The 19043-nt window shown below is 38.7% G+C and overlaps 4 protein-coding genes across 8 annotated transcripts in view; 2 read left to right on the plus strand and 2 right to left on the minus strand.

The window, feature by feature from the left end:
* Nucleotides 1-885: 885 nt before the first annotated feature.
* On the minus strand, nucleotides 886-3858 carry LOC116335747. Its single transcript, XM_031759499.2, has 5 exons — nucleotides 3747-3858; nucleotides 2912-2988; nucleotides 1716-1880; nucleotides 1377-1508; nucleotides 886-1210 (listed from the first exon to the last, which is right to left on the minus strand). The coding sequence occupies exons 2-5, from the start codon at nucleotides 2985-2987 to the stop codon at nucleotides 1074-1076; spliced, it is 510 nt and encodes a 169-aa protein (XP_031615359.1). The 5' UTR covers nucleotide 2988; nucleotides 3747-3858; the 3' UTR covers nucleotides 886-1073.
* Nucleotides 3859-3874: 16 nt separating this feature from the next.
* emc8 (ER membrane protein complex subunit 8) lies at nucleotides 3875-8626 on the plus strand. Its single transcript, XM_031759498.2, has 5 exons — nucleotides 3875-4407; nucleotides 5669-5745; nucleotides 5855-5924; nucleotides 7178-7272; nucleotides 7482-8626. The coding sequence occupies exons 1-5, from the start codon at nucleotides 4195-4197 to the stop codon at nucleotides 7639-7641; spliced, it is 615 nt and encodes a 204-aa protein (XP_031615358.1). The 5' UTR covers nucleotides 3875-4194; the 3' UTR covers nucleotides 7642-8626.
* Nucleotides 8627-11476: 2850 nt separating this feature from the next.
* Nucleotides 11477-15836, plus strand: gins2 (GINS complex subunit 2). The gene is made up of 5 exons (XM_031759547.2): nucleotides 11477-11675; nucleotides 12902-13016; nucleotides 13590-13689; nucleotides 13799-13925; nucleotides 15245-15836. Exons 1-5 carry the CDS (start codon nucleotides 11586-11588, stop codon nucleotides 15338-15340), a joined length of 528 nt encoding a protein of 175 aa, XP_031615407.1. The 5' UTR covers nucleotides 11477-11585; the 3' UTR covers nucleotides 15341-15836.
* Nucleotides 15837-16642: 806 nt separating this feature from the next.
* gse1 (Gse1 coiled-coil protein) overlaps nucleotides 16643-19043 on the minus strand; it is a 164208-nt gene continuing 161807 nt past the window's right edge. For all 5 annotated transcript variants that reach the window (XM_039611231.1, XM_039611228.1, XM_039611234.1 and 2 more), the window contains one exon: nucleotides 16643-18658. In XM_039611231.1, coding sequence (XP_039467165.1) covers nucleotides 18518-18658 — 141 coding nt within the window. In that variant the 3' untranslated portion in view covers nucleotides 16643-18517. The remainder of the gene's footprint in view (nucleotides 18659-19043) is intronic.

The raw sequence follows: 19043 nt of genomic DNA on the forward strand, positions 1-19043 counted from the left end.
GAAATACGTTTTTATGGCAGATTCTGATTTAATTTATTTACTAAAATACCATTTTTGGTTTGTTGCCTCAGAGCAGTATTATGCAGTTTGGCCACTTTTCTTCAGGCAATAATGGTAAAACATTGGCTCTAAATTCTGGTCCTTGGGGCTGCCTGTGCTCCCATAAAAGCACAGGATGTTTTCCAATTTCTTGTGTCAATGTGATGTTTGTAAAGATATGACACACGTTTCCCTCTCATTGTAATATTCATTACTCTCATAAGAGTACATTATGTACAAGAGTCCAAACATTCCTGGATCCAGATTTCAACGAACCAAGACATGCATCTTGTAAAAATTTTCATGCAAATTCCTCCACAACTTTTTCTGATTCTGATAAACTCCATCACAGCTCGGTAGAGCAGGCCACGTAATTATTGGAAGGTTGGTGGTTTGACCCCTGTGTGCTCCAGTTTGCATTTCAAATATCCTTCGGGAACTAACCCCAAGCTGCTGTAAATGCGAGTGAATGTTAGAATGCACTTGCATAGAAATACCATTGTGCTTGTGCAAATGGGTGAACAGAGTTGTCTTAAGCATTCTGAGTGCTCAGACAGAGTAGAAAAGGGCTATATAAGAACCAGTCCATTACACCCTTCGGCAGAAAAAGAAACAACCAAATAGTTGCATCTTATTTTCCTCAGAAAAACTGGAGCAATATTCAGCGGTCCATAGACCAAAATGTACTCAAAATTCAGGATTATGGTTACAGAAAATAATAAACAAACAGATATATATATTAGATATATTTCAACCTTAAGAATAATTTTATATCTAGCTGCCATAGTTTGTACCTGATATGTAAAATCAGTGTTAATGAAGAAGTCATACAGTTAACACAGTTAATCAGAAGTTTAACCAGTTTAACAATTTTTATTTTTATTATACACAACGACCTTAAGAGGAAGTGGTCTTCCAAAAATCACAGGTAATGTGAGGTAATGTGGACATCTGATAAATACAGAAATATATGTATTTTTGTATCTTTGAGTTGGTCTGCCTGTATATAGAACTGTTATGGTCCTCTTGGTCTTTTACTTTTTCCACTGCTTGTTTTCGTAGTCCCAGTGGGCTGAGAAACCCTGCACTGGGCCCATTCTCATGTCCAGCATTCTCTGCAGCTCCTTCTCTTTGTAGTCTCCCTCAAACGTATGTGGAACAGGTCCATACACTGGAAAGAAACAAAAAAAAATGAGTCAAGTGATGAGCCAGATTATACCGCAAAAAAATGTGTTCAATACTGCATTCTTTACTTAACCAACGTGGAAACCTGAGGCAGCTGAACATCAGATATTACACAGGTTTCCTTGCATATAAGCAATATTTTTCATAATTACCATATTTCCTCTGCCAAAGCACAACCAGCCCAGTGAAGCCAATGAAGAAGAAGACTCCTCCAACCACAGACTTCCACTCTCCTGATCCCTGGTTCATCTCAGCGAAGCTCTGCTTGAAGCTGATGCGGTACACTGTAAAGTGGAAAAACAACTCTAGATTACATTTTTTAAGAATTTGGAAACACAAATACTCTTGGAATTTAATATTACACCACTCCCATTATTTAGCATGAATTTAAACAATTTTAGTACTCGCTATCCTACATAATAGGAGTGGTACAGTTATACATTACATTAGTATAAATGGGTGAACAACACTATAGCATTATTGAGTCCTACATGCAATCTTCTCCTCATTAGAGAGTGCAACCCAAGAACCCTTCTCCTTCTCCTTCAGGGACTTCTGCTCTGCACTCAGGTTCTGCACATAGCTGACGTCGGGGAGAGGGCTGTCACGCCTGTCAAAGTATGCAGGGAGGGCATAGTCCTCAACCTTAGCAACACCTGCAGGGGAGACCACAGTAACTCATCAAATTACTTTCACACAATCCCTCAGTTCATGTCAATGCTTTTTTTAAAACCTTATTTTAGTTACCGGGCTTATTCCAAGACCAGATTCGTTTTAATTTTGTTCTTACATTTCTGCTCTCAAATGCTGGATCTAGTTCACTGTAGTGTTGTTTATCACTGTTTAGATGTACTGCCACTTGAAACTGCAGAACACTGCAAGTCAAACTGTGAAACTTGTCAACATTTTGATTGATATATTTATTTGGTGCAAGCTTGGTCTACATTGTTAGCTATCAAATAACATTATAGCTAACAAAATGTTAGAAATATTCACAGGTAGTATAAAAGATTGATAGTAGCTTTCAGGTATGAAAGGTGAAGCCACTGGATAAGTGCCTTAAACCTGCATTCTTTTTTATGGCCAGCAGTGAGGCCACTTCTCTGACTGGATAAAGACTTGTTAGATACAAGTTTATGGGAAAACAGCCCCATCCATGTCTTATATACAATTAGTGTGTGTGTGTGTGTGTGTGGGTGGGTTTCTGATTGTGAGCAGTGTTTAGTTTCTCATTTGGCCTATAATAAACTGCAACATTGCAGCAGCAACAGCACTCCTGAAAAGTCTGTTTTGTTTTGTTTTTGTTAATAAAGTAAAACCCAGCGTAATCTGTACTTAAAAAAAAACATTTTATCTCTGTGTATTTTTGGATGTAAAACTGGTGCATCTTCTTTAATCTATTGCCATACTTACTAACTTAAGGTGTCAGTTACTAGAGACAAGTTTTTTTTCTTCACACCAGCCAAGCTCCCATTACATATTAGAAATGTGGTATTACAGGAAGAACATGGATTAATTTTACAACACAAACAGCTTCATTTATTTTAAATGGCCAACTGAAGGTACATTTTAAACGTTTAGGTGTATATGAACAGAGATTTCAAAGGGTCAGTGGCACAAGCAGAGTCTATTGTTTTACTGCCAGCCATAAATAGAACACATTCAATGTATTTCTTCTTATACCTACCATGTCCTCCACGCACACAGACAGATGTGGAAATGGCACGTTTGCCAATAAGGCTTAGGGCTCTGGTTGCCAGCATTCTGTGGAAAACGTCATATAAGAGAAATTAAGAAACCGTATTAAGCACTAATAAAGGTTAAATAACTTTACAATTGTTTCTGTCTTTTAATTTTTAAAGTAAACCCCGTTTCAATACGAGATCATGTACATACATAACAGAGAGTAAGATGCACAGGGTAGGTGCTCCATATTTACATAGTACGCATCACAATCTTTTATAAGCTATTTATATACATAAAATCCTGACTCATTTTAAAATAAGTCAGTTACCATCAATATGTAAAATTTCCATACATGAAATAATCGTCCAGGTTGGTGGGCTTATTGTTAAGAGTGCAAAATGTTTGGTTTTACTACGACCGTCCAGCTAACCTGATGTTAGCATTAGCAACAAACACAAGGTCATAGCACCAGAGGATAAATATTCGTAGAAATACCAGATTCTCTGATGCGACCATGCAATATTCATCATTCTTCTATTGACTGAAACTACATTAATGCGTAATAACGGCAGATGACTGAAACATGTACTATCTTCACATCAAACCCGCCTTCATAAATCTGATGCTACATGCTAATGACAGCTACCCGGAACATTAGCCAGTCCTCGCTCCTATCCGCTCCGACAAAGTCACTACTTATTTCGGTTAAAATAGGCGATTCTTCGCAAGCCGTTACTTTTTCCTAGGATGCACATGACGTGGATGCTAAAATTATGTATATCTACGAAGGATAAGTAATTTATTATTGAGTTTAAAAAAATAAAATAAAATCATACCTCTTGTCTCTTTCTTGCTCCCGTCCGCCGACAGTCTGAAGGGAAGTGTGACTGGGAACGGAAAAACGTAAATTGTGCGTTTGACCGGATGGACTCTGATCTCGTTTTACGACAGTTCTGATTTACGGCACCACCGGTGCTACAGCAACGAGTGGAAGGTGGAAGTAAGATTAGCTTCTGTGACTGCACGCCGACTAATTTATCCAGCACAAAAGGACTGCTGTCATTTCGGATAATTGTAGAGCTTAATGAACTCATCACAAACTGTACTTCCGACCTCATATCGTGGCAGCAAGTTAACTGCTGAGGTGTACATCTACTTTTCTCCGGGCATGTTAAGTAACGATAGCTAACGGTAGCAGGCAGCTGTCCCCCCCTCCTTATCGTCTAACTTAGCCACTCTGGCAGCTTTAGTCTTTACTGAAATTCTGCCGATTTTCTTATAAAAATGCCTATTCAGCTGACAAGTCAGGCGTACTGTAAAATGCTTTTACATGCTGCCAAATATCCACACTGCGCCGTGAATGGATTGCTGGTGGCAGAAAAGAAGAAGGACAAAAAGAAAGACAGCCACAGTGAGCCAGTTCTGTGCGTGGACTGTGTGCCTCTGTTTCACGGTACTCTAGCTCTGGCACCAATGCTGGAAGTAGCATTAACGCTGGTAAGTATCTGCATATAGAGTTCTGTGAAAAAAAATATTTGCCCCAATTAAATAGAAAATGTAGGTTTTAAAGTGATGATTTCATTTACTGAAGTAAAAAAATCACTTAATTCACTATCCACGCCCAGGCCTGACTACTGTAGATCTGTTACAGCAAGAAATCACTTCACGTCTGTCTAAAAACAACTCAAAGTATTACATCTTTCTATGATCTAAAGGCACTCAGAAGAAAAAAAAGGTCACGAGTATGTGCTGGCGTGGAAAGGTTACACAGCAATTCTTATTGTCATTAGAATGATGAGAGCCATTATCAACCAGTGGAGAAAACTTGGAACAGTGGTGAACCCTCTCAGGCTTGGCCAGCCTACCAAAATCACTCCAAGAGCACATCAGTGACTCATCCAGGAGGTCCCAAAAGAACCCTAAACAACTAAAGACCTGCGTGTCACAAGTGTCACTTGCTTCAGTTAAGGTCAGAGTTCATGATTCACTGGCTGAAAATGGCATCCATTGGAGAGCTCTAAGGCAAAAACCATAAACCTGTTTACAACTGGCATGAAACTACCAGAGAATTTCATAATATGAACATCATAACAACAATTAAACACAGTGTTAGTGTGATGGTCTGGGGTTGCTTTTGCTGTTTTAGGCCCTGGAAAAATGGCTACACTTGTAATTAGAACCATGAATTCTGCTCTACCAGAAAGTGCACTTGGGTTATACAGCAGAACAATAATCTGAAAAAAAGGAGGAAGTCCAGCTCTGAGTGGTTAAAAAGAAGTACATTCACAGAGTGATAGTTTTGAGGTTACCTAGTCAAAATCTGCACTTAAATCTGTATGGAATGCTTTGGCATTCCTCCAGTTATCACTTGACTTCAGGTCTTGCTGCCAAGGGTGGCACAAATAGTTATTGGGTTTTAGGGGACAATAAATTTTTCACAGAGCCAGGTAGGTTTGGGTAGCTTTTTTCCCCCCTGACTAAATATTGTATTTTGTATTTACTCAGGGCATCTTTGTTTAATATTATCTTTTGTTTGATGACAAATTCCTGCTCTACTCTAAAATCCATTACTAATGTTGTCTCACTTTTATTTATGGTAGTGAGATTGGAAATAATATCAAATTAATGTCTGCAGCTCTGAAATAGTTATAAAGTTTCAGTCTAGCTCATTTTCCTATGTTTAAAATAAAATATACCTGACCTAAACTATGTTTCTGTTCTTATATCTCGACCTGATGGGCCCCTGCTCCAACTCCAGATTGACACTTGGTGTAAAGAAAATAATTATGTCATTGTCGGATATTATCAAGCCAACGAACGCACAAAGGATTCAAGGTAGAAACACTGGCGCCCTGCTGTTCCAGGGAAAAACAACCACTGAGAAACCATGCTGCATCCTGGTTTGGACTTCACTTTAATATATGCTTGATCTTTTCTCCTGCAGGCCCAACCAAGTTGCAGAGAAAGTGGCAGCCAGAATTTCTGAGAACTTCAGTGAAGCAGCAATTGTTATGGTAACTACAAATTATTGAGGCTGATGCAACTGGGTTACACGTTATGTTTTGGGGTTTTTTCCTCCAAAGCAAGTGCTGCATCCATTGTTATAAATGCATCCTCTTCAGGTAGCAGCTGAGTTTTAGTTCAGTAAAAATGAACCAAAATCCTTAAATACACTTGTCAGCACAAGCCTCTATTTATGTCTCTATTTATACAGTAATATATAATATTGTATAAGTAGAGTGACTGATGTGGTTCTACAGGTTGAAAATAAAGCCTCAAAATTCTTTCAGATATTTCAGTGAAATTTGCTATAATGACATTTATGATGATGTAGAAAAAAATGCTGAGCCCTTTATAGGTGATTGCAGCTCGCAGACAGCAGGATTTAATCCATGCAAACAAAGTGTAGCACATCTTTCATCCTTCTTTTCCAATGAGCTGCTATCACTGATGACACACTGCCCAATTTGAAGTGCGAATCTATCGCCACAAGGTGCCAGCAGCAGCAGCGGCATTGTAGTGCAATAGCAGTGACACAGCAAATGTAAGCACAATATCCTCGCATTTAATAAATGACAATGTTTCGGTCCTGTTGACCTTCAGCAAGAGCCTGGTTGTAATTTTATAGTTTAAACGTATTAGCTGTAAGTGGGAGAGTGTGCGATGAGTTCGAATTGTTTCTGTGGAATTTTGTCACACGTTTGGTTGTGCAAAGATTTTGAATTAGTACTTTGAAACATACTAAAACTGAAATAAAACAAAATAATTTCTACCCAGGGTGCTTTTTTAACCAGCTGCTTAAAGTCAGCTGCTTTTCCACCATGTAACCGCATCAGTAATTTCTAGCCACTATTTGCTCTACCTGTCATATGTAGTACAGCTGGCAAGTGCTCCAGCTCGACATATCCCCAGCTGCTTATATCTCCTCCTTACATGCCATCATACTCAACGGGGTGTTTTTGCCTCAAGTGGTGACACAAGTTTGTCGTTTCCACCTTTAGCAGGAACAGTTTTCTTCCATATTTTGCAAAGCATTGTTTTGTTGGAGATCATTGAAGTAGCTGCCTTTTTACTGGATCGTTCAGAGTCTGACATGCAGCTCTCAGTCTCAGACGTGTCTGGGCGAAATAATTACATGTATTATAAAATATATAACACTTTTTCTGAAAGACATTTTTCTTAGACCCTGGTCTGGTCTGCAGTTGTTGTTGTTATCACCTAAAAGTTGCACCTAAATTCACAGTAAATTTTGCGTGTTTTCCTGCAGGTGGACAGCAGTAAGTTAACAATGAGCTGTTCCGAACCCATCGTCTTGATCTATGATCACCATGAAAACAAGTGGAAAAGCAGAGAAGTAACGGCGTAAGTGTTAAGAGCTATTTTAGTGTGAGATTTTATCTCCCTCTGCCGACTATTTGTGCAGCTAGCTCGGAGCTTCCAGCATATTTACAACTCCAAGTGTTCTCTCATGTACTTGGATTATTTAGACAAAGTACATTACACTGTAATTACCCTGTATTTTCAGTATTAATAGCTTGAATATATAATTTTTCATAAAAACTGTTTTCCAGTGACTCCTTTGAGGACTGGAGCGAAGCACAGAAAATCACATCTGCCCTGCTGGTGGGCCGTTCCTATGAGAACTTGATTGATTTTGACAATCACTTGGATGATCTGAGGAACGACTGGACCAACCCTGTTATTAACAAGTCCGTCCTGGATCTGTGCTAAGACCTTCAGTCGGGAGTACCCATGACACACACATGCACGCGCACACACACACACACACACACACGCAAACAAATATATTGCTGCCAATTCAGCATGCACACTGCTACTTGTGTAGCACAGGAGAATGAAAAAGCTGAACCTATAGTCTGTGTTCCATAAAAAGTCTCTCTCGCTGATGGGAACTTGTGGGGCGCTGGCCAGTTAGGCCAAAATGTTTTAAGGGCAAGCATCATATGTGCACTGTTGGCCCATGTCCACCTTTTACAGGTTGATGCTGCAGTGATGAAAGCTTTTATGGATTTTTTTTTTTTATGCAACTTTGGGTTTTTTTCCCCTGCAATGGGTTTTGATATCCTGTTTTGTGTAAAAGTTTAGATTCTAGAGGTTTAAACCAATGCATTTGCTTTTAGCCATACAGAGATCAAGTTCTAAATTATTAATTTTTAGGTAATGATTTTACAACTGATAGGATAAATGTGTGTTCTTTATTAAATTTCTTGTTTATAAAAGATCTAAAGGAAAATTCACATATATAAGTGAAGTCTGAAAGTTTTAGATGACGCTGAACCAGAGATTTGGCCCATTCAAAAGCCCCAACTTTAATCCTTCCGTAGATGCATTTCTAGCGTGCATGCTTCTCGTTACTGCCACTAATGCGACGGAGAATGTCAGTCTGGATGATGCACGTGTGCATTTTGGCTCTTGATTTATGATCTGGAAGACCGGCTCTATACTGAATCAGATCACAGGAATGTGTGAATTTTGTTTTGTGTGGATATCCGTTCTAAGAACTAGATAAATTCTATGTTAACACTTAACTGATTATTCTAAATCCAAATATTAAAAAGTTAATATTTATTGTGAGACTACAGAAACACCTTTTGTAATTGAGATTAGAATTAATCAGTTAATTGTGTCGATAAAACATTTTCTACTGCAATTGTTTTGAGCTGAATGTTCAATGAAACTGATTTTTGAAAACATCTACATGTTTCCTAGGTCTCTTATTGCCTCTTATGTGTTAAACTTATTAAGCTGTGTCTTATACAGTCATTTGCAAAAGGACTGTTCAGCCATGCTAAGGTAAAGTGAAGCCTTACTGCTTCTATAGGCTTAGGTTTATAGAGCTGCATTTGAACAAACTACAAGTCTTCTGGACACAAACAAAGAAGACAAACTGAAAACACAAACAGCATATCAGTACAAACACCTCATACCAACAGTTGCGTAATGGAAGAGGGGTGATGATTTTTTTGCAGCCACAAGACCTGGGCACCTTGCAGTTACTGAACTGGCCATGAAACCCTCTGTATCTGAGGCCATCTGTCTGAGAGCTTGGTCAAAACTGGGTCAAGGAACAGGACAATAATCCACAGCACAACAGCAAATCTACAAGAAAACATCTGAAAAAGAAAAGAATCAAGGTGTTGTAGTTGATCCAGTCCAGACCTCAACCTCATTGAAATGCTGTGGCTGGACCTTAAGAGAACTGTGCATAAACAAATATCCACAAACCTCAATGAACTGAAGCGGTGTTACAAAAAACAATGGGTCAAAGTTCCTCCACGCTGTGAGCGACTGATAAACTCATACACAAAGCAAGCACTTCAAGTTATTGCTCTTAAGGTGGTTCTACAGCCAGAGCCATGTGAAAGCTTTCTTTTTCACATGACTGCATCTCTGCCGTGACAATTTAAAAAAAGCCTAAAATCACTTTTAGAATAATCACTGCCCAGCTTTGGGGTTTTTTGTATGGTTTAGCAGCAGCCTGTTGAATTAAGGTTTTTTTAATAGCTTTATTCAAGAACAAAATACACAGAGTGCTTTACAGCACAGAATACGATACAAATAAAATGGTATATTAAAAAACTAAATAAAAGCAATCCTGCATATATGGGTCTTAAGTTTATTTTTAAAGATATCAAGCAGTCCACAGACTTTAGATCCAGTGGAAGCAAGTTCCATAACTTTGGAGCCACAATCACCTTTTGTCTTTAACCTGGACCAAGGTACAGCCAGTAACCTCAGAGTGCTAGACGTCATGAATTGTTGCAGTAGCTGCGGTTTTCTAATAATTTAGTGGTGCAAAGTTCATATTCGCACGTGTCTACAGATTATTTCATGCTTTGTGACCATTCCAATCTATAGCTTCAGTCTCCCATACTCTGCATAATGTAATTCTTGTAAAATGAAAACTAAATGACAGTGTGGTCGTATCTGAAGCAAGACTGTGATGAACTCATGGAAGTTTTTAAACAAATGACACTGTATATTTTCCTAATATCCGTATTCATTTGATGCTACTTTCTACTCCAACACATTAAGTGAGAAAACAGAAATCTGACAGCTACTTACATTATTTTTAAATGTATAAAAAGCTAATAAAGTGGTCCCTACATTGACTAGTTACTCTTACATGCTACTTACACACTGCCATATCAGCAAAAATAAATAAATAATAGTAATAAACAAAATAAAACATGGAATTAAAACAGAGATGTTAGAGATGTGAAAGTGGTTTAAATTGTGAATGTAGTATTCTAGTTTCAGTAAAGATAAGTACTTCTTCTATCAGTGCACGAAAATGAACTGAAACTAATTCTAACTACAGCATGGGTGTATTTCTGCAGAAATACCTCAAGCACAGTCCACTGACAGGAAATATTCGAAGTGGATTTGAGAGCAGATGTTATTAAAATAAATGGTTTGGATTTATGAAGAAGTTTCATTGCTATTTTAAATAATAGATTGCGGTGTCTTCTGTCAATTTTCTTTGTTCGTTTTATCTTAGCAAATTTATTTGAGATGTGTGGTGTGAATGTTGTGAGGCCGTTTGTACAACCCAGGAAGAATCCTTTGGATGGATTTGTTGATCCCAAAAGGGAAATTACTTCAGCAGCAGAAAGAATAAAAATAAAAACAGTATAATGAACAACAGAAATATTTTTAAAAAGTACTACAGGAAAACACCGAAGGCTGTAAAATGTGAAAATTTCATGTAAAACTGTGATAAAAAATGAAATATGAATGAAATAGAAAACATAATAAGACTGAGGTTATGTAAAACAGAATTCTGCAGATTGGTAATGCAAGAATGGTTCTTTATGGCAACAAGGTTAAATAAGTCTGAGGGAGAATGAGCTCTGTAGTGTAGAAAGGAGCAGGTGTGATGGGTTGTCCATGATGTTCAGTGACCTCCTGTCTCTCACTGACCCAAATGCCTCCAGATAGACTGATGATCCTGCCGTCAACGCTGGCCCGGATGCTGGCACAGACCGTTAGAAGTTCTTCAACATCTTGCTGAACACACTGAAGGATCTGGACTTCCTCAGAAAGTAATCTGTTGATCCCCTTCTTGTACACAGCATCGCTGTAGGTTCTTCAGTACAGTCTGTCACTGAACACCAAGTATCTGTTGTTAGCTGTCCACTGATTCAGCCTCCTCACCCACGATTCTAATGGGTTTAGACCCAGTCACTGACAAAAACATCTAACTTTGTTCTCACATGTAAAAGGTCACTGCCACCTTTCTTGTTATTGCCTGGTGAATGCTGCCATCTGGTGGAGTTTAGTTGCAACTGCTGTCATTGTCACATGGCCCACTTCCTTCTTCCGGGCCAGACAAAGCTAAACTAAAATTTAAGGTATGGTCAGCTTCGTCACGGCCAGGCCCGCGCCTCACGCGTAAGTTAACAGTTTTAAAAATGCAATTTCCACCGAGATTCGAGAAATTATACAGAAAAACAAAAAATAAAAATGTGACGTGCCGTAAAACGGCACACAATAATGTTCACTTTTGCGATACTGCGCTTCCTGTTGATGACGTAGTTGGCTTTTCCTTGCCTTCATTGTCGGTTTATGCTGCCTTCAGCGCGGGAACGATTTGTAGTGCAGTTCCAGTGGGAAGGAAGTTTTTGAACACACATACAAAAAAACAAACAGATATGGATCCTTCGGAGGTCGAGTTCCTTGCGGAGAAAGAGATGGTGAAGATAATACCAAATTTCAGCCTAGATAAAGTCTTTTTAATCGGGGTAAGTCAGCCGTGTCTGTATTTAAGCAGCTGGTTTTTGACCAGATACTGAGACGTTGACAGTCACTGTAGAAATATTAGCTAAACCTTGTGCTAAAACCTTGTGTTATATCACGACACACTCAGTATAAAGCTGAAGGTAGGTATGTATGTATGTAAAGATATTTCTGTTTGAGTGGATCACTTCACTCAGCGACTGATTAAAACACGCACAAAAAAGCCTCATCTCTCAAACTCCAGATGGTGACTTTAACGAACTACAATCCATTTTACATAAATATAAGTCGCTCCAGCTAAAATAAAATATGTCTAAATATATTTCGAAAAAATTGAAGCTCCAATAATATTCGGTACCGTATCTTTGGCCTTTCAAAAAGTACCCCGAACGATTACTGATATATTATACTGCAGTTTTTAGTATCGATCAAGTAAATACAGGCTCAGCGCTGCAATAAAACGCACTTTTCAGCTTTATGTATTTTGTATTTTGTTTGTTTGTTTTAGATTATTTTATTTTTTGGGGAGACTTGGAATGTAACTGTGCCTGTCTGTAAAACACTTTGGGTCGGCTTCTGTTTTAAATGTGTTATATAAACAAAGCAGACTTGGCTCCAAAAATCGCGCATTAATGTGTTGACTGTCACCATGAAGAGTGTATGAGGTTTAAGAGAATTGTTGAACATTTTCCAAACCCCCCTTTTTTCTTTTTAAATAATAAAAATAAATAACAGCTAACAAGATCCTCCTGCAGCATGATGTGAATTTAATGACAGTACACTGTACTGTCTCAAGCTCCCTTTGAGCTTGAGATCTACGGACTCAGTGGTCTTTTTTTGAAATAAACAGCTAAATACTCATCTTTTTAAACTTGCTTTTGGTTGATTTTGATTTTGTTTTAGCTTCTGTGAAGCACTTTGTGATTTTATCTTAAAAGGTGCTATATAAATAAAATTTTACTTACTAGAGTAAAGTCATGGAATATTTTTCTGTATTTTTTACATAGCTGGCTGCACAAGAGAACCTTTGTTATTCATCAAGCTCTCAGGATGGCTCGTTTGATGTAAATCAGATTGTAGCTTGTAGTTACTGCTGTTGGAAAGAGACATTGTTTATCTTCTAGCAATGTTTTTTATTAATCATGAAAATGCAAATGTGTAGCTTTCCAACTTCACTGAAGTGGGGAATGCATTGTGCTGCACGATAAAATATGTGTATTTGTGTTCTCAGGGAGATCTGGGTCCCTTCAACCCTGGACTACCTATTGATGTTCCCGTGTGGCTGGCTCTAAACCTAAAACAGAGACAGAAGTGTAGAATTATTCCTCCTGAGTGGATGGATGTTGGTAAAGTTCAAAGTTTTTCCTGATGCGGTCTTTGCAGGTGTTTGTTTCCAGGCATGAACTCAGGTTTTTCCTTTTAATGCTGACAGGATTACTTAAAAATGTTTCACATGAGGGTCTTTCAGTATTTTGAGTATTATTTCCTTCACATTATAACATTTGTAATCATTACTAGCCTACCATGTTAAGCCTAGACCTGCCTTGCCATAACTTTGACAGTAAATAGTGCTAAAATATTTATCTCCTACGACTATTTTTCCAAGTTTGCATTAGGTAAGTAAAAAAAAAATTGGCACAAGAAATGCAGTAAGATTGTTCTCTTAGTTGTAAGAGGTAAATAATTCAGATTTTGTGTTAGTTACAAATGCAAAATGTGTAAAATATGTATGTCACTGTTGGTCTGTATGCTGTAAGAAATGCTGAAAAGAATCAAATTCATTGGTGGTTTTATTTGGAATTTCTGTTTTGCTTCTCCTACAAAAGTCAGCTGAAAAGAGAGGAATCTTGAAAATCTTTCATAGCATTTTTGTGTGTCGCTGCAGTTTGCTGCTGTTGACATTTTGCTTCACTGTGCAGAGAAACTGGAGGAGATGCGAGACCTTGAGAGAAAAGAGGATATGTTTACACCTGTTCCCAGTCCTTACTACATGGAGCTTACCAAGCTGCTACTAAACCAGTGAGTCATATACAATTAAGTAATCCACAGAAATACAGCCCTCAGTACTGTTGTGTGCTTGGTGTATGTGTCCCCTCCCCTTAAAAGAGAGGTTTCTGTGTTTCTGCAGCGCGTCTGACAACATTCCTAAAGCAGATGAGATCCGTACACTGGTCAAAGACATCTGGGATACTCGCATTGCCAAGCTCCGCCTGTCCGCTGACAGTTTCATCAGTCAGCAGGAAGCTTATGCCAAGGTAAAACTGATCACATGTAGGGTGTTTAGTATTCTCTGCTGTCACTTAACCATTGAGTTTTGAACATTTAATTGAGTTGAAAACAGATGCAAAGTAAGTAGAAATACAACAGCATAATAGACAGAATTACCAGTTCCACATAGAAGGACAATGTGCATTTATTTAGTATCCCTTCAGCTTGTGGACCCATTGCATATTGAGATCCTTAAGAAAAAGTGTCATCACCTTAAGTGCCCCCAATTTAATTGGCTGTATATAAGCATTCAGTAAATGTTGTCTATAAGTAATGTAGAATTTAATTTAAGTGTTCCATAATGTGTTTTCTTAACAGCTACACTCCCATTTTAGGTGTTTCAAAGTGCAAGTTTGTGCATCACACTGTCTTAAAAGTAAAGCTAATGTGGAAATGTCTTACACTTGCATTCTTTCTGATGACCTGCAGGGGGTGCTTCATGTGGTTGAGGGCTGACGGTATAGAAGAAAAAACCTTTTGGCTCCCTATGACCTCATGAAACACTTTACTGACATGTTTATGGTTTCAAACACAAGTTTCAAGCCTTATTGGAACAACATGATGGCTATTTTGATTCAACAGAAAGGACTGCCCCCATCTGAAAACAGACACTGCAGGCAGACTTGTAGTCTGTAGTAGCTTTTCAAGTCCGGTTTCATCATTATTAGGACGGCAACGGTGAAAACATTTGGCTTGAGGCTTCACATAAGGACCTCACAAATCAATGGGTGATGTCAGTTGAGAAAGTGCCCATCTTTTATATACAGTCTATGGTATTACAGCAAATCGGTGACATGTAACTGTCAACATAAAAAAGTAATAGTAATGAAAGATTCATTGGTCACTGGCCCCACCTTGACAAGGTGGGCCAGGTTTCACAATGAGCTCACCCGAAACCCTGGCGGATTGGGACCCACACCCACTTTCACACCTTGGCTCAGGTGATTAGAGGATCATCAGGGGGTCCTTTTCTCCCTCTCTGGGGGGATACTCCCACTGGGTTTAAATCCGGGACTCTTGGCCATTTGACCTTAGAACTGAAGAAGCTTCTCGGATGAGGGGTGAAACATCTTCAAGCAACTTAAAGAAGTCCAGACGCTTTTCTTTGCAAGCTCCTTTGACTATGATGACCTGGATGACCGAGAACCTTCACAGACGAAAGATTCATTGGTTATGTTGCAATTGGTGACAATACCAGACAGTGACAGTCACAATGAACTTTCACCTGTTTATCATTGAGTTACCTACTGTGTCACAGTGTTATTTTAAATCTTTGAATATACCTAATTCCTCTTTCTGTCGACAGCTGGACAACCTTACTCTGATGGAGATCAACACCATACGAGCGTTTCTTCTTGATACTCTCAACTGTATGTACAAGCTACGGTCCAACGTGCAGTGAGGGGCAGTTCATGGACTACTGGTACAAAAGCTCAAACACACACAAGGCTTGCTAAAAAGGGTTGGATTTAGCAAGACTGGGGTTAAACCTAACATTAAAGACAGTTTTCTGGAAAAGTGAAGAGACGTACTCAGCTATTTAAGTTATCATGTTGATCTCCGGTCTGTTTTGTGTGAATCTGCATGTAGTTACAGACTGAAAGCTTTGTATCTGCTGTTTGCAGTGAGTGTATCATTTGTGAATGTTGTCATTAGGTTTCAAAATGTATGTATGTGCATGTAAACAGAGTATATACATGTATACTTTTTTCCCCTCACAATTTTTAATCAGTCTTATTCTGATTTTTGATCTTGTTGTTGTGTTAGTGATTAAAAAAGATGTTTTCTGGTTTACTAGAATGAATGTGGTTTCTGTCAAACATTGGTAAACTAAACAATTCCTTCCTAAAATGTATTTAAGTGTGGAAAAAACCCAAATTAAAAGGAATTCCACTCAACTCTTGTTGCATTTTATTCTAAAGTTCATATTGGCCCCTTTATGAACTGTTCTCAGGATTGCATCGAAAGTGAATCAGTTTCCTACTCTCCTGTGCAAAATGTCCAGCAGTTAAACCAGAACCCACAAAGAGACAAAGGTTGATATTTAACATTTTTGAAATATTTTATTTTCTTTTTTGTCTGAAATCACAGCCATATATTCATAAATACCTAATTACTACATTCAACAAAGAATATATTACATTACAATGAATTCAAACAAGTACATTTTAAAAACAGGATTTCACAGCATCTAGACATCCTCCACTGAGTAATGGGGCTATTGCATGAGCGTGCGTGGGTTGGAGACACGGGGAGGCTGAGCAAGAGAGGCTTACCACACTGCACCTTCCTCCCCAGCTCAATGGCAGCTTACCTCAGCATGCATGCTCCCTCACTTACAGATAGGTTACGCTGTTGGCTCTCTTTAAAAAAAGAAAAAAAAAATCTGACTACACTCTGTATTCCTCTAAACTGGCTTACGTCTCATTTATATTAAAAAAAATTGTCTTGTGATTCATTTGGATGAAAGAAACTTGGTATTTGTTTGTGACTTGTACGTATTTGAAAGGTATGACATACAGTAGACACTTCGATGTAATATGCAAAGTCCCTGATCACTGATGTTATGTCATGTAATGTCTGTCCTGTAGACTGAAACTCATTCACATGCTCCCAAATTCTTGAGGCACTTGTAATAAAGTGTATGTAAGGGGGTAAGTTGTGCTTCAGTACTTTTTTTTTTTAAATAAATTAAATATTGGTACATTTTTAAAGTTTTTATTTGCAAATACTGAAATCCTTAACCCATTCACATCAAACATCCCACCACCACACCTTAACATGTCAAACAATGACCTGGACACCTCATTTCACTGTGTCTGAGGTCCCCAAGCGCACATAGAACCATAAGGTGGAGACAAGATGAGTTACAGGGTAGAAAGTCACTGTAATACGAGCCAAATCTCATTAGGAGGATGGGGGGCAGATGGAGGTTGTAAACAGATATCCAAGGTAAAGCAAACCTCTCTGATTTTAAATGTACCAGGAGCTGCTCAGTTAAGCGTCCTGCCTGGTTTCTAGGACATCTTGGCAACTTTGTGGGAGTGGAGAGGGTCCTAAAAATAGAGAAATGCAAAGAGTAGATGATGTTATGTCAAACATATTCAGCGGTATAAGATGGCCATTCTGGTTTGTATGTTTGGCTACCCAATTGCAACTAATAATTTACTATGCTATATTTTTATGATTATTTTGGCACCATTTCGTCTCATGGCTGCTGACAGGGGCTTGATCTTGTAAGGCATACCGCAAACCGTCATATCGTGTGTTTGAGTTCAATGCTAAGCGTCATACAAAGTAAAGTGAAGGTCCAAAAATAGGATAAAGCAATATTTATCTGCTGGCTGTGTAAGAAAATGTCTTACAATAATCAAGAAAATCAAGTAAAAAAAAAAGTGGCTTTGGATCTGGTTTCTGCATGAGTACTTAATTAACTAGTCATGCCAGCAACAGTAAAGCTGACCGGGAGGAGCTGATGAAATGGGCATTAAAACAGAGACACACTGCTGTGAATGAAGGGGGAGTGGAGGGCAGGAGCCACATCTCAGGACCTCTAAGTAAGCTTTGCTGAGCTCAGAGGCCAGATAAAGTGGCTGTGGCTGGGGTCTCAGCTGCGCAGTGCCGGGACAGAATAAGAGGAGTGCATCCTGCTTCCTCTCACTCTGCTAAATGTCGCAAAACAAGCTGTTCTAGCCAGCAGCAGTACAAACACTAAAAGCAAGGCTTTCTTTTTTTTTCAACCCAAAAAGCATAAACATATAAAATGGCAGGCTTTTTCTTTTAAAAGAACAATGATTAAAGTAATAAAAACATACAAAATTCTTTTTAAGTCTTCATATTATATACAATACAAGGCTTAAGCACCTTTTAAAATTCTTATTTTCAAATTTTCTATTTCGAAATAAAACATTTACTTAATTCTTTCCAAAAATGTGCATTTTCTAAGTTCTTCCCTAATTTGAACAGTTCTTTGTTGTAACACAGTACCACCAGGTAGTTCTTCAGCTTTTATTAAGTGCATTTCCAGTTCAAAAGCTCATGTGGCCACAAAGTAAAAGGAAAAAAAGAAAAAAAAATTCAGTCCCAAATGACCAAAGGTCTTCATTTGGAGATTTGGAGCTTTCAAGTCTTGTAACGACACCCCCCTCCAGGGGTAGCTGCTCCCTCATTGGCAGGATTGTCTGTGTAGCTGTGGCGGTGAGGGATGCAGGGACTGAACAATAGCGCAGCAGGGACTGAAGAATGAAAAGCAGGTGTCGTCTTGATCTTCAGGTTTTCCTGCCCCATACACTCACTGATCTTGGAGTTGGCTACGTTGGCACACATTAGTGGCTTGTGGTGCAGTCCCTGTTGACCCATAATCCAAAGACTGCCTGTACTTCACTGAATGGTCCGGTCTCCTGTGCACTCACCTATCTATCTATCCATCCATTCACTCCATTCATTCATTCATCGTATCTAGCCAGCCGTATTATCCTCCATGGAGCTATGAGGACCAGGCCATTAAAAATAAACTCTGGGTGTCAGTCTGAAAGGGGAGGAGGCTGGGGCCCAAGGGCTATCAAAATCAGCGTCAGGGTCACCTCGGAGGGTAACCTTTATAATGGCCGGCTCTTGGCCAGTGTGTCTGTGGCAGCGTCAAACACTTCCTGAAGTGTTCCATCTCTGCTTGTAGCTTCTCTCTTTCCACTGCCAGCTTCTGTCTTTGGGACATCAGCTCCTAGGTAACCAAGGACATTAAAAAATATATAAGAACATATATATATATTTTTAAATCACAGTGACCTTCATGAGAAGGCGAACCTATGCTATATATAACAATATTTACAAAGATAAGAGAAAAACAGAAAAGCAATAATATGAGTGTAATAAAGAAAAGCTGTCTGGATTCCAGTGATTAATCAGAAGAGGCCAATAGTGTAAAGCATCAGTTTTTACTTTGTTCTGCTATTTATGAAACCACTGATCCATGAAAATAAGTAAAGTGGTGCACCTACTCCTATTATACGTGCTCATAATTTCTTAGCAGAGCGCCGCTGCTAAGTCACTTGCAGTTATGCAGTAAATATTTTGACTTCCTGGCCTCAGCTTAAGTGGCTCCGTAT

The sequence above is a fragment of the Oreochromis aureus genome, linkage group 1 (genome assembly GCF_013358895.1).
Source record: "Oreochromis aureus strain Israel breed Guangdong linkage group 1, ZZ_aureus, whole genome shotgun sequence".
NCBI classification, from domain to species: Eukaryota; Metazoa; Chordata; class Actinopteri; order Cichliformes; family Cichlidae; genus Oreochromis; species Oreochromis aureus.

Coding starts and splice junctions, on each gene's coding strand:
- emc8 (XM_031759498.2), top strand. CDS start 4,195: ATGCCTATTCAGCTGACAAGTCAGGCGTACTGTAAAATGCTTTTACAT. Junction 5,925..7,177: donor GTGAAGCAGCAATTGTTATG/GTAACTACAAAT, acceptor GTTTTCCTGCAG/GTGGACAGCAGTAAGTTAAC. Junction 7,273..7,481: donor AAAAGCAGAGAAGTAACGGC/GTAAGTGTTAAG, acceptor ACTGTTTTCCAG/TGACTCCTTTGAGGACTGGA.
- gins2 (XM_031759547.2), top strand. CDS start 11,586: ATGGATCCTTCGGAGGTCGAGTTCCTTGCGGAGAAAGAGATGGTGAAG. Junction 11,676..12,901: donor ATAAAGTCTTTTTAATCGGG/GTAAGTCAGCCG, acceptor TTGTGTTCTCAG/GGAGATCTGGGTCCCTTCAA. Junction 13,926..15,244: donor AGCAGGAAGCTTATGCCAAG/GTAAAACTGATC, acceptor TTCTGTCGACAG/CTGGACAACCTTACTCTGAT.
- LOC116335747 (XM_031759499.2), bottom strand. CDS start 2,987: ATGCTGGCAACCAGAGCCCTAAGCCTTATTGGCAAACGTGCCATTTCC. Junction 1,509..1,715: donor TAATGAGGAGAAGATTGCAT/GTAGGACTCAAT, acceptor TCCACTTTACAG/TGTACCGCATCAGCTTCAAG. Junction 1,211..1,376: donor GCTTTGGCAGAGGAAATATG/GTAATTATGAAA, acceptor GTTTCTTTCCAG/TGTATGGACCTGTTCCACAT.